General features: G+C 44.3%; 1 protein-coding gene across 3 annotated transcripts in view; it reads left to right on the top strand.

The window, feature by feature from the left end:
- MFAP3L (microfibril associated protein 3 like) overlaps positions 1-15,281 on the top strand; it is an 86,389-nt gene that overhangs the window by 46,517 nt on the left and 24,591 nt on the right. For all 3 annotated transcript variants that reach the window (XR_006390299.1, XR_006390305.1, XM_044297133.1), the window contains exon 2: positions 8,500-8,840. Coding sequence is in view for 1 of the 3 variants with exons in the window: in XM_044297133.1 (XP_044153068.1) it covers positions 8,513-8,840 (328 nt within the window). In the remaining 2 variants the exon portion in view is untranslated. The remainder of the gene's footprint in view (positions 1-8,499; positions 8,841-15,281) is intronic.

Here is a 15,281-nt window from a genome sequence, read left to right as displayed (position 1 = left end):
CTGCTGAGGAGAACATGGAATGCACTGAGAGCAGTGCACCATGTTCTCTGATACTAGGCTGCGAAGTAGAGCAGCCTAGTATCGGTAAAAGGCAAATCCCGGTATCTAATCGATACTGGTACAAAAGTATCCTTTGGGTATCGATAATTCTATACCCGGTGCAACCCTATTGTACATGTCTGAAAATAACTAATCTGTCCACATTTTCCACCTCTAGTGGAAAGGACAGATTTCGCAGTTTTGCCATGTACAAATAAATCCTAAGTCACAAACTAAAATATTATGCCAACCACGCCATACCAATATATATTTTCCTCCTATAAGACACACCTGCCCTGTACCTAGGTTTTAGAGGAGGAAAATAAGAGAAAAATATTTTCATCAGACCTTCAATGTTAATCAGACCTCGGCCCAGACCCCCAATTTTAGTCAGACCCAATGTTAATTAGACTTCAGCTCAGACCCCCTATCAGACCTCAGATGAGACCCAGCAATGTTAATCAGACCCCCAATGTTAATTAGATCCCAGCTCTGACTCTCACTCAAACCTCAGTTAGACCCCCAATGTTAATCAGACCTCAGATCAGACAAAAAAAATATTACACTTACCTCTCCTGTTCCAGGCATCGCTGCCAGTCCTGAGATCCAGCGCTTTTCCTGCCATACTGTGCTGTGACCTGACATCGCACAGCATGAGGTTACAGGGCGTACCTACATTCCCATTCTGTGCATAGGTGTCACGGCGCTGTGTGGGTGGTAAACTCCACACTAAACACATGAGGGAAGAGAAAAGCTACTAATCCTGGAAAACAAGGGGAAGGGGAAAGGTCACCACCTAGTTAAATCCCTAAACCGAGCCCTGACTACTAACAGGATGAACATATCTCGATGGTAGGAATGTTCATACATAGGAACCTAGAGCCCTATCTGACCCTAAAGGGCCCTAGAAATAGTGTTAGTACAAGAGATGACCTGTTCCTTCTCAGCTAAAGGAACAGGAGACCCCCTCAGGCCTAATACCAGAAGATAGGGGAATACGATAATCAAGAAATCGGAAAAGACACTTAACTCTTAAGTACGCGGACAAGCAGGAACTCGGTGGAGAACCAAACACCAGCACTTCCACAACCAGAAAGGAACTATCAACTGCATAGCATGATGAGTGAGACCACACTAAATAGAGGAGTTGGAATGACCACTTAAGCTACACCTGAGACAAGAGGTGTGGTCATAACCAGCAACAACACAGAAAAAGGTGAAACCAAAGAGGCTGTCAGATCACATCACATGCAGCCAGTCTCTTAGATCTTCTGACCCCTGTCACAGGGGAGACCGTGACGGCAGGTCACAGCACAACATGCGGCTCCGGCAGAAGAAGACCATGGAGCGTTGAGTACTGTCAGCACAAGGAGCGCTGTATTCACCACTCCGCTCCCCAGTCCTACTGTACTAATGAGCGCTTCCATAATGGAAGCGCTCATTAGTATTTGGCCTATAAGACGCACTGACATTTTCCCCACACATTTGGGGGTAAAAGTGCATCTTGTAGGGAGAAAAAAACTGTATATTCTGGAAGTAGATACCCAGCACATTGTCACAATACCACCGCACTTTATACCTTTGAACACCTTCTTGCAAGTTTGCATCAGTGTATTTAAAAAAAAAATAGAAATTGCATACAAGTTGATATTAGTGAGTAAAAGTGTTATCCAAGTAGTAAGTTATATGGACCACACCTCTTAAAAAAAAAAAAAAAAAAAAAAAAAACCTTCAATGTACATACATACCTCTTAGGCCTAAATTTACATGCACATCTTCATAGAACACCACCATAATTAACAACATATGCAAAAATAGATTATTATATATATTTATTTTAAATAAAAACACGTCAATTACGTTTTAAGATGTACGCAAAGCATATATTCCGCACATTATATTCCTCTCTCTGCTGTCAATAACAAATGCGTTCAAAATACAGGTCCTTCTCAAAAAATTTGCATATTGTGATACAGTTCATTATTTTCTGTAATGTACTGATAAACATTAGACTTTCATATATTTTAGATTCATTACAAACCAACTGAAGTAGTTCAAGCCTTTTATTGTTTTAATATTGATGATTTTGGCATACAGCTCATGAAAACCCAAAATTCCTATCTCAAAAAATTAGCATATCATGAAAAGGTTCTCTAAACGAGCTATTGACCTAATCATCTGAATCAACTAATCAACTCTAAACACCTGCAAAAGATTCCTGAGGCTTTTAAAAACTCCCAGCCTGGTTCATTACTCAAAACCGCAATCATGGGTAAGACTGCCGACCTGACTGCTGTCCAGAAGGCCATCATTGACACCCTCAAGCAAGAGGGTAAGACACAGAAAGAAATTTCTGAACGAATAGGCTGTTCCCAGAGTGCTGTATCAAGGCCCCTCAGTGGGAAGTCTGTGGGAAGGAAAAAGTGTGGCAGAAAACGCTGCACAACGAGAAGAGGTGACCGGACCCTGAGGAAGATTGTGGAGAAGGACCGATTCCAGACCTTGGGGGACCTGCGGAAGCAGTGGACTGAGTCTGGAGTAGAAACATCCAGAGCCACCGTGTACAGGCGTGTGCAGGAAATGGGCTACAGGTGCTGCATTCCCCAGGTCAAGCCACTTTTGAACCAGAAACAGCGGCAGAAGCGCCTGACCTGGGCTACAGAGAAGCAGCACTGGACTGTTGCATGTCATTCGGAAATCAAGGTGCCAGAGTCTGGAGGAAGACTGGGGAGAGGGAAATGCCAAAATGCCTGAAGTCCAGTGTCAAGTACCCACAGTCAGTGATGGTCTGGGGTGCCATGTCAGCTGCTGGTGTTGGTCCACTGTGTTTTATCAAGGGCAGGGTCAATGCAGCTAGCTATCTGGAGATTTTGGAGCACTTCATGCTTCCATCTGCTGAAAAGCTTTATGGAGATGAAGATTTCATTTTTCAGCATGACCTGGCACCTGCTCACAGTGCCAAAACCACTGGTAAATGGTTTACTGACCATGGTATTACTGTGCTCAATTGGCCTGCCAACTCTCCTGACCTGAACCCCATAGAGAATCTGTGGGATATTGGGAAGAGAAAGTTGAGAGACGCAAGACCCAACACTCTGGATGAGCTTAAGGCCGCTATCGAAGCATCCTGGGCCTCCATAACACCTCAGCAGTGCCACAGGCTGATTGCCTCCATGCCACGCCGCATTGAAGCAGTCATTTCTGCAAAAGGATTCCCGACCAAGTATTGAGTGCATAACTGAACATAATTATTTGAAGGTTGACTTTTTTGGGATTAAAAACACTTTTCTTTTATTGGTCGGATGAAATATGCTAATTTTTTGAGATAGGAAATTTGGGTTTTCATGAGCTGTATGCCAAAATCATCAATATTAAAACAATAAAAGGCTTGAACTACTTCAGTTGGTGTGTAATGAATGTAAAATATATGAAAGTCTAATGTTTATCAGTACATTACAGAAAATAATGAACTGTATCACAATATGCAAATTTTTTGAGAAGGACCTGTATATATTCCATGCGCTAACAGCTGCCATGTTACCAAAATGTACAACTTCTGACGGTGATCAGCATATTCTGTTTAAAAATACAGTGGACAGGTTGTCTCAGCTGAATGCAACTTGATACAGAGCAGGATTTGCTGAGTAGATTGATATGTAGTTTTGTGGGAAAACATTTAGTAGAGGCTTTTAAGTAAAGACAGTCCTATCAGTGATTGACAGCCTCCCCTCTATGGCTGTGTATACAGAGATAGCTGTCATCACTGATAGGACCGTCTCCTGGACTTCAAAGCCTAGAATGAGCAGGAATATAAATGTATAGATTACAAGTTATACTGAATCTTTTCCCATGAAAATATATAGCAATCTGCTCAGCTCCTCCTGCTCTATTGCATGCTTCCTGTAGCTTATATTGCAGTTTTATGTGACAGGTTCTCTTTAATTTAATTTGCCATGATCATGACCCCAGAATCTCAAAAAATCCAACCCTGGTGACTGAAAATTTTTACTTGGCTTCAGATTAGATGTAAAAAATGTTTTCTTTCCTAAATGGTAGTAATTTTTGTTGGCTGAATGCTCTAGTCATGAGGTTTTCGTAGCATAATGTGAAGGAAGATTCAAGTGATTTGCATTCTTGCAGAGAGTCTGGTTACAGTTTTAAACAGTGTAAAGTAATGTTACTCTTCATTATTTCTTGGTGTCGTTGGCCCACACTGATTGGTATGGCGACTGGCAGAGCTGATAAATATTTGAACCCTTGGGACATTGGGAACACGCGAGTCAAAACTATAGCATTAAAGTGTACTTTTTGAGAAGATGACTAGGTATAAAGGGGTTTATCTTGAAAACGGGGATGAATTGAAACATAAGGTGCTGTATATGGGTGCGTCCGACCCGAGTGTGGGATCTGCATGCAGAGTACTGCTAATTGCAGAGCTGCACCTGTACTATCCGCATGCAGATCTCACAGCTGGGCTTCACTGAGAATGGACGCCCTATTAGAAAGTTGCAGAGCTTTTTATTTATACAGCCATTAAAGGGAATCTGGCCACGCTAAACTGCTGACAGCTTTCTGTAGAGGCTGAGGAGAGCAGTACAAACATACGTTTTGCAGAGCTTTTATTTTCATATGAATATGAGCTATTATTCTGTCAGGTTCTGTTCCTGCAGCGCACTGGCAGTGGAGCGTGACTGAAGTGTTGTCTGCATTGAGCTGCCGAACAGCTCCTCTTCTCTGATTGATTGCTGTAGCATCCAAATAGGAGTCAACAGCAGTAATGAAGAGGACACAGTGTCCCCATGATCACTGCGACCCCTTCAAATGGCTGGGTGCTGGGGTGCCAAGAGTCGGACCCCAGCCGTTCTAATATTGATGGCCCATCATAGGGATGGGCCATTAGGGTTTGAAAAACTGGATAAACCCTTTAACATTTAATAGCCAAGATATTGTGGATGGTAGTGGAAAATAATTTCAATGCTGGAAGGAGAGAAATTACAGAGGGTGCATAGTTTCTTGGATTCTCATATTTTAAAGACTATATACAACTTTGGGGCAATTTTATATTATTGTATTGTACTCCTTTTGCGCTAAAAATAATTTTTTCAATTGGTCTTTATTAGAAATTTTGAACCCCTGTCTTTGTGCAGCCTTGAGTTTACCTAGTAACGGGATCAGAATTTTCACTCTTCAGCTGACGGCTTCTTATGTCTGATCTCTGTCCTCCTAAACACTCATTAGAGCTCATTTCTTATCTTACTGAAAAACCTTATCTAACCCTTTGTGACAGAACAGCTAAATATTTTTAGAAAACACCATTTAAAAAAAAATCTAAAACTTTTTTGCCCAAAATGAGTAAATTGCGATCATAAAAACAAATTGCCCCCGAAGATGTACATAGCCTTCAAATGTCTGCAGTGCTACAAAATAAAATGTTTTTTTGATGTTCCTGCTAAATATGACAATCCAATATCTATAAATGAATATTACAGTATAGTGCCAAATAATTAGCCATGCTTGGCTTGGTTAGTTATTGGCTTTATGGTAATATCCATAGGGTTTAGGGCAGAAAAGGAATTAATGTCTGCAACTTTGGTCTAGGGCAGAGAAGGTATTAATGTTGCACACCTAGTGTCCTGAGGGATCCTCAAGTGTTGTCCCTTTAGCAGGAAGACTAAGACAAGAATGGAAAGACATACGCCTACTTTGTTACACAGACTGCTCCCATGTTTGCCTTTTTATGCAGAATGCTCACCGTGCCCCCTTCTGTTACAGAGACTTCTCCCCATACCCCGCTTCCCCTCTGTTACACAGACTGCCGCCATGGTTGCCCCCTCTGTTACACAGATTGCCAGGGGCAGACTGGGAACTTAAAGTGGACCTGGAAAAAAAACTAAGTGGCCCCATGATGTAGGCAAGTCCAAATTGACAGAAGGCAGGGCAACAGAAGTAGGTGGGGCCAGCAATACACTGCAGGACGAAGTACTGCCCTAGCAGAAAAAAATACCACAGTGCAGCTCAATATACTGCCACCTGTCCCACAGTATGAAACTGTATCATCATCCTGAGGCCAGGTGCCTAAGTACCTGTTGCTCTTACATTAATGCTGAGAGCCTCAGATCTTTATGTACCTTGCTGATGGCAAAGAGGAGAGATAAAGTGGGCCCCTGGGCATCGGCCCACCGGAAAATTTCTCTGTAGGGCTTATGGCCAATCCGCCCATGCGGATTGCTACTTATGTTCTCCCCCCTTTTCTCGCACCACATTCCAGGGACTCCACTGTAGAACAAAGCAGTACACTGATTTTTCAGCATCCTGTTTCCTTCCCGCACTGAATACAGAGATAGGTGATCGCGTGTGTAAAGGATCTCCTGGCACCCTGACTGGGTACCTCCGTTGATGGATGCTCCCAGTGCCTCCCGAGGACTCCAAGCACTCTGCTCGACACTGATACCACCACAGGAACCAGGAACAGCTCTTACAAAGAGCTAGGAGTAATAGATAGGGGAGTATACACGTATAGCAATCCCCACACACATGAGACGAGGCTCTATGTTGAATGTAAAACAGGAACTCTTTAATGGGTTATTTTTCAGCCTTTTATGCAGGTCTCCTAGCAAGGGACACTTCCCCCGGGGACCTTGTCGAAGACTGTGACAGTTTATATTTCAGCCAATCACATGCATTTACAGTATTGAAACCTTCCCAGCAATTGTACACAAAACCCCCTTCCCTCTGTCTGTAACGCAATCAACTAAATACAATGAGCATTGTCTTTGACGCAATCAACTAAATACAATGAGCATTGTCTTTGACGCAATCAACAAAATACAATGGGCATTGTCTTTGACGCAATCAACAAAATACAATTACCAAAACACATTGGGTTCTGCCTGTGATACAATTACCAAACATAATGGGCTAACTTAATCACTCACAGGCAGAAAACACACATTTTTCCCAAAACACAGACAACACCTCAAAACCCCACATATCCCCATAATGTATACATCCATGGATAGCTCTGATCTAGGTGAACAACATATCCAAAAATCACCCAGATCCGAGCAGGGGTTCACGAATTCCATGGAAGTCACATTTGGCCGACAGCAAGCATGGCTTTCCTGCCAAAACAGTTCCACAGATTTAAACTGTGCAGCCGGTCTGTCTTCTCTTTCAAAGTTAGTATATGGGCCATAATTCTGAGGCAAGAGGCTGGCAAACAGGCCCCTCCAAAATCCAGTGGCGAGGTTAGTTTCGCCACAGTGTGTGCAGCTGTAACTGTATAGTCACACATTTCTTCCTGTAGCTTTATCACTGCTATACTCGGTCTTTAAAGAGGTTGTCTGGCTTCTCGCATGATTTTATGTAGACCTTGGACAGTGCTGTACAGAACATAAAAAGCCGCTCACGTGCTCCCAACTGCTCTATTCCAGCACAAGGTTCCAGTTCCGAAGAAGCATGTGACCCAACAGTAATGTGCCACTTGGGAACACATCATCGCTGATGCCAATGAATGGCCACAGTGGAGCACATTACCCCATCTGGAAGTTTACGTGCTCTGGACCAGAAAGACTAAAACTGGACCCTTGCACTGGAACAGAGAGTTAGTGACTTTTTTGTATTATGTACAGCACTGTCTAGGGTCCACATAACATTGGTATAGAAGTTGGATGACCCTTTTAAGCGGAGGTCTCAGAGAGTCTCTGAGCCAGAGGGGTAGCCTTACAGCTTAAGGCTCCATTCAGACATCCGTGTATGTTTTGCAGATCTGCAAAACACGGACACCGGCAAACCGCGTTCCGCATTTTGCGGACCGCACATCGCCGGCACTTAATGGAAAATGCCTATTCTAATAGGACATGTTCTATTTTTGGGATGGGTCTGCAAAATGCGGAACGGAATTGCGGACGTGTGAATGGAGCCTAAAAGGAACAGTATAACTCGCAGTGCTTCTTTTATCCCCTTTAGTCTCTAGAACTTGGCATTGGTAGGCAGGGTTAATCTGTCTTGTTAGTCAATGTATTAGTATGACAACTTTATATTAAAGGGGTTGTCCAAGTTATATTTATTGATGACCTATCCTCAGGATAGGTCATCAATATCAGATCGGCTGGGGTCCGACACCCGTCACCCCCACCAATCGGCTGTTTGAAGAGAAGGTGCGCGCCGTGCCAGCGCTGCCTCCTCTTCATTGTTTACCTGCTTGCCGTTGCATCTGCTGCGGTGAGCAGGTGTAATTACACCCAATTTCAATGGTACGGATCGCTTCTATACACTTGTGTATTCGGGTGCCGGGTGTCTGACCCCAGCCGATCTGATATTGATGAATTATGGTGAGGATAGGTCATCAATAAATATAACTTTGACAACCCCTTTAATTATGGCAATAGAATGTCAGAATGATAATTACTATTATTATAGTATTTTATAATAATATCTGCACATTTGTTTGTTCTGCAGGTTTGACATCCTGATGGGGTATCCACGCTTCATCTTCTTAAGCTTGCTCAAACATTCTTTCAAGGACACTATGAGCATCTCCAACTTTTTCTGGTGCCCAACATTATTTGTTTTCTTCCTGATGTCACTGACTACAGCAATAAACTCAGAGAAGACTGATCATCACACTTCCAATGGTTCTGAAGCAGTACTGGAGTCATTACCTGTGATCACCTCTAGGGTAGACCACATCATTGTGAAAGAAGGAAATGGCGTGGTCATTCACTGCAATATCGAGGGTCATCCTTATCCTCACTTCCAGTGGTATCATTCCAATAGGCACCTACTAAAGGAGGAGAATGGTAAATTTAAATGTAAAGATACTACAGATTTATGTTCATCCATCAAAAATGTTCATATTATCCTTTATTTGGCTCAGGCAGATATTAAATGTGAAGGTATTCTTGCAGTAGAGCTTTCTGTATCTTCTAATGTTATACAAGGAAGCCGTCTTCTGTCCCTTCTCCGCTTCGCCCAAACAGTCTGTGGGCTCTTCTGCCCGCATCCGACCTGCGGTGTGCACTTCTTTTCCCATTCAGCTGAACAGCTAAAGGAGTGCGCACATCCGGTCAGGACTTGGGCAGAAGAGCCCACAGCCTGTGTGAGTGCAGTGCGTACAGTGGCATCGAGGGAGCGGTAAGTATTAACCGAATGATCTTCCCTCCACGGGGCATTAAAGAAGTATTTTTATAAATAACCTAGAGCATTTTTTTTATGTCATAATTTTAGTAGTGTCAGATGAGTCCCTTCAAAGCTTTAAAAAAATATAGTGATCATTAGATGGAAAGATCTAGCACTTTCTATTCTGTAGCTGAAATAGTCCTGTAACGCGAAAGCTGAATCTGATATCAAAACACCCACTTATTAAGTGTAATTATTTTATCCTTACAATTCCGCTCTGTGTCTCTGGGCACATTATCTTGCCTGAGAACATTCAGGTAACATGAATGCTAAACATTATCTTTCTCCTTCTTTGCAATTTGCAGCGTGAGTCATTTTGGCTAATTAATGCTATAAAGGGAACCTAAACAAGGGCCACTAAACCACTGTTATGCAGTTGCCAGTTAGGGTATACCTTACTTCACTGCGCATGCACTGCACATCAGGTACATGCGCATTGAAGTGAGTTGTACTTTCTGAGGCTTCATCACCACAGTGCACTTGCACCCCATGCTGCTGGAGAAGAGTCTCAAACTTTTTTCCTGCAAGTACAATTTTCATTGACTAGTGATGGGTTCACTATGGACAGGTGGACTTAAAGGGAACCTGTCACCGGGATTTTGTGCAAAGAGCTGAGGACATGGGCTGCTAGATCGCCGCTAGCACATCTGCAATATCCAGTCCCCATAGCTCTGTGTGCTTCTATTGTGTAAATAAACCGATTTGATACATATGCAAATTAACCTGAGATGAGTCCTGTCCCTGACTCATCTCACATACAGAACTCATCTTTAGGTTAATTTGCATATGTATCAAATCGGTTTATTTACACAATAAAAGCACACAGAGCTATGGGGACTGGGTATTGTGGATGTGCTAGTGGCGATCTAGCAACCCATGTTCTCAGCTCTATACACAAAATCCTGGTGACAGGTTCCCTTTAACACCTCAGCTGCATAAAGGTATAACAGTGGTTTATTGTCCCCAAACCAGGTAACAGGTTCCATTCAAAACTTTACATTACCTTCTGATGCCAAAAAGGTCATGTTATTTTGTAGGGATCAACCGATATTGATTTTTTTTAGGGCCGATACCGATAATTTGTGAACTTTCAGGCCGATAGCCGATAATTTATACCGATATTCTGGGAATTTTCATTTTTGAAAAAAAAAAAAAAATTCCCACAAATCTGCTGAAAATTAATGTTTATTGTTAATGTGTATTTTTTTTTTTTTTTTTGTAAATCTTTCTTTTTCATTTATATTTTGGTGTTTTTATTTTTGTAACTTTTTTTTTTTTTTTAACTAACTTTTAGCCCCCTTAGGGACTAGAACCCTTGTCCTATTCACCCTGATAGAGCTCTATCAGGGTGAATAGGAGCTCACACTGTCCCTGCTGCTGTGTGCTTTGTGCACACAGCAGCATGGAGCTTACCATGGCAGCCAGGGCTTCAATAGCGTCCTGGCTGCCATGGTAACCGATCGGAGACCCAGCATTACACTGCTGGGGCTCCGATCGGAGGAGCAGGGGAGAGGGGATCCTGTGGGGGGGCGCACTGCGACTGGGGTGGGGGGGTGCGCACTGCGACTGGGGTGGGGGGGGGCGCTCTGCGCCACCAATGTCTAATACTGGGGGGGGAGGGGGGGCGCACTGCGCCACCAATGTCTAATACTGGGGGGCTTGGGGGGGCGCACTGCGCCACCAATGAAGCTTAATCTCAAATTTATTCATATACAGGAGGCGGGAGCTGCAGGATCACATAGCCGGCTCCCGACCTCTATGACAAGTAGCTGCGATCCCCGGCACCTGAGGAGTTAACTACCGCAGATCGCAGCTACAGCTCATAGAGGCCGGGAGCCGGCTATGTGATCCTGCAGCTCCCGCCTCCTGTATATGAATAAATGAGAGATTAAGCTTCATTGGTGGCGCAGTGGCCATAGCTCCTCCCCTCCTCTTGTCCCCTGCCCTCTCATTGGCGGCAGCAGCACAGGGGGAGGAGACACTGCTTCCTTCTCCCCTGTGCTGCTGCTGAGGGAACACGGAGAGCGCTGTCAGCAGCGCGATCTGTGTTCCCCATACGCTATCGGAATATCGGCCAAATAAATGCCGATACCGATAGCGTTCAAAATCCTGAATATCGGCCGATAATATCGGTAAATCCGATAATCGGTCGATCCCTATTATTTTGCACACCTCCAGGTTCCACAAAAATAAAAAGGTGCAAATAGGGCTGCAGTAAACGATTGATTTAGCAATTGAGTATTCTACTGGTTATTTTTATGATTAATCGAGTAATAAATAAATAAAAAATAGACTTTTTTCCTTTATAAAAACCTCATAAGACCCCATGCCATCAGTCCCCAACACCCTGTGCGATCAGCCCAAGTGCATCAGTTCCCCCCCAGTGCCATCAGATCCACTATCCCCCAGTGCCATCAGCTCTCCCCCACCCCAGTGCCATCAGCTCCACTATCCCCCACCCAGTGCCATCAGCTCCCCCTCCAATGCCACCAGCTCCCCCATGTCATCAGTTGCTCCCACTGCCATCAGCTCCTCCCTCAATGCTACTAGCTCCCCCCACTTCCATCAGCTCCTCCCCCAATGCTACTAGCTCCCCCCACTGCCATCAGTTCCCACAAACGAATCATCGATTCGATCGATTTGAGGATTTTTTGTGTCGAGTTAATCGATTAATTCGAGTAATCGTTTCAGCCCTAGGTGCAAATTTATTTTCCAGTTAGTAAATTCCTTTTGCCCATGGCTAAAATGTGGATCTTTATTCTAGCCTCTAATCTCTTATGTAGTAGAATTGGGGGGGGGGGGGGGGGTGTAAGGGTACTAGAGAGAGCGCTTTAATTGGGGTGTGGAGACTTATAGTCCATACATGCTCCTCTGGAATTCTGAGAAGAAAGGGATGCAAATGAGCTCTTGACAAGTTCTGCCTCTAATGCCACCAGATGTAAAGCACCTATCCTATAAGTTCGTGTTCAACCCTAAGCCAGCACCTCACCTACACACAGCTGTTTCGGGGTGATTGCCCCTCATCAGTACAGAGCAGAGAGTACTGACTAAACTGGGTGAGAGGCCTGTCCGGATTTGGGGAGTATTATCTTTCCTTGGGGAGAGAGTGCCTTTATCGGCGTGAGGAGACTTATAGACCATACATGCCATAAAGCCAGAATTGAAATGCACACACACAAAAAAAAATAAAAAATATGTAACATAATGTTATTATGTGCCTTTTATTTGCTCTTGTTTCACCAGATATCACAATTGTAGACCATTAAAAATAAACTAGAGAAGCAGTAGATGGTTCTCTCAGGCTGCAGCCATGTTTACTACCCCTCCTTCTCCCCCTCTCATGCTAGTGAACATAAGCCAGGAAGTGTAGAACCTGGGGACTGGATCTAGTCACCCCTCACCTTTCCTAAATAGTGCCACAGCTAGGCAGATTTGCCTTTCAGGATCCTGGAAAGCTGCCATGTGGAGCTTTAATAGACTACAGAATACTAAATCTACCAATATAAATCCAATTTCCCACTCAAATACATTCAAATATAACCCAGACAGTGGTTTGTAGTTATAGTCATTGAGTAATGCCTGTTCTGATAGAATCCTTCCCCATCTGTCAGAAATCTATCAGATCTCCCTCTTTAGTGATAGTCATTATTCCGTAAAGCTGTGTCACTGCACATTTTTGTCCTCATTTAACATATACACATGGCATATGTACGTTGAATGGCCGCTTCATATGGATATCATACAGTGGCATCTGAAAAATTGACTTTTGTTAGATGCTGCTGGAGATGAAGAGTTTGGATGCTTATTGTTAAAAATAAAAATAGAGAACAGAACTACAACTCCCAGCACATACAGATTTTTACTGCAAAGCATCAGTGAACATTACATTGGGAGGCATATAAGAGGAAAAAACCACAGCTCAGAGCATATTCAGACTGTTGTTATAGGGCAGTGATGGCGAACCTTTTAAAGGCCGAGTGCCCAAACTGCAACCCAGAACCCACTTATTTATTGCAAAGTGCCAACAAAGCAATTTAACCTGAATACTACAGTCCAATATAGTATATCCTCTATGTACTTTATCATTTAGCTATAATATCCTGCCTACATTCAATGTGCTCCCTGTGCTGTTCATAGTGCGCCCTGCGCTGATGAATGTCAGGAAAAGTCTAAGGCATATTGGTACACTATAGACTTTTTCCAGAGTGCGGGTGCCCACAGAGAGGGCTCTGAGTGCCGCCTCTGGCACCCGTGCCATAGGTTCGCCATCACTGTTATAGGGCATCAGTGACAACATGGAGAGGGACATAAGAGAACAGAGCCTCCCAGCATGTCCAGACTTTTAGTATGGAGCATCAATAGACATTATAGGTAGAGGAGTATAAGAGGGCAGAACTACAACTCCCAGAATGTCCAGATTGTTATTATGGGGAATCGGTGAAATATTAATCTCTCACATACAGCACAGGAGCTCCGCCCACATGGTGACATCGCTTAGGTCCTTCACCACTCCTCTGCACTGCTGAGCTCTGTTTCAGTGGGTAAATGTGGTGAAATGAAATTGGCTGGAATGTAATGAGCAAGTTGAAAAGGCTGGGAGGCAGACGATAGGTCTCAGGGAAGAGGGAGAGAAAGTGGCTGTGGGGACCAAGGGCAGAGACTCCTATAGCAGTGCAGGCGCATTGGTCTTCTGGCATTTCAGTTGGTGTGTTTTAAGCCCTGTCCCTCTCCGGAACTTCCTGTTCAGTGTGTGTGTGACATAAGGTTCTTTGTCAGGGCTAGACAAAGAACATAGGGGTTAATTTATCAAACTGGTGTAAAGTAGAACAGGCTTAGTTGCCCGTAGTTGCAAAGGAGCTGTGAAAAATAAAAGGTGGAATCTTATTGGTTGCTATGGGCAAATAAGCCAGTTCTACTTTACACCAGTTAGATAAATCTCCCCCAGCATGCTTTCTCTGCACGATCTCTCCTAAACTGCTTATTACAGCAGTTTGGGGCCACCTTGTAGATATAGCTGTGTGTGCACTGTGGACAGGGTCGGTGCAAGGATATTTGACGCCCTAGGCAAGATAAAAATTGCCCCCCCCCCCCCCCCTTCCTTATCAGATGTTCTGGCCTATCATGACATCACATATGTTCCACCCCTTTCTCAGCAATTAAATTAAAATAACTGCTATGTTTCCCTTAGGGTTAATCAAGCTTCTTATAGCGGTCTCTTTGCGGAACGGAATTGCAGACCTATACATTTCTATGGGACCGCACGACGTGCGGCCCCGATCCGGAATTGCGGACCCGCGCTTCCGGGTCCGCAATTCCGATCCTGAAAAAAATAGAACATGTCCTATTCTTGTCCGCAATAGCGGTATATTCTAAACAATTACATAATAAACATATTGCATTGTCTACTTATCACCAGGACAATAAGATGATCTGGTCTCTGGCTGTAGTCTGGCTCTTGGTCTTGCTCTGGGCACTCTCTTCTCCCCCTCCCTTCTTTGTCACTCTCTTCCCTCTCCTCCCTTCCTTGTCACTCTCTTCCCCCCTCCCTTGTCACTCTCATTCCCCCCCTCTCTTGTCACTCATTTCCACCCCTCTCCCTTGTCACTCTCATTTCCTCCCCCCTCCCTTGTCACTCTTATTCCCCCCCCCCTTGTCACTCTAATTTCCCCCCCCCTCCCTCCCTTGTCACTCTCTTCCCTTTCCTCCCTTGTCACTCTCTTCCCTCTCCTCCCTCCCTTGTCACTCTCTTCTTCCCTCTCCTCCCTCCCTTGTCACTCTCTTCTTCCCTCTCCTCCCTCCCTTGTCACTCTCTTCTTCCCTCTTGTCACTCTCTTCTTCCCTCTCCTCCCTCTCTTGTCACTCTCATTCCCCCCCCCACCTCTCTTGTCACTCTCATTCCCCCCCCCACCTCTCTTGTCACTCTCATTCCCCCCCCCCCACCTCTCTTGTCACTCTCATTCCCCCCCACCTCTCTTGTCACTCTCATTCCCCCCCACCTCTCTTGTCACTCTCATTCCCCCCCACCTCTCTTGTCACTCTCATTCCCCCCCACCTCTCTTGTC

This window comes from Bufo gargarizans, chromosome 1 (genome assembly GCF_014858855.1).
Source record: "Bufo gargarizans isolate SCDJY-AF-19 chromosome 1, ASM1485885v1, whole genome shotgun sequence".
NCBI classification, from domain to species: Eukaryota; Metazoa; Chordata; class Amphibia; order Anura; family Bufonidae; genus Bufo; species Bufo gargarizans.
The sequence above is the reverse complement of the archived record's forward strand: the minus strand, read 5'-3'. Positions and strand labels throughout refer to the sequence as shown.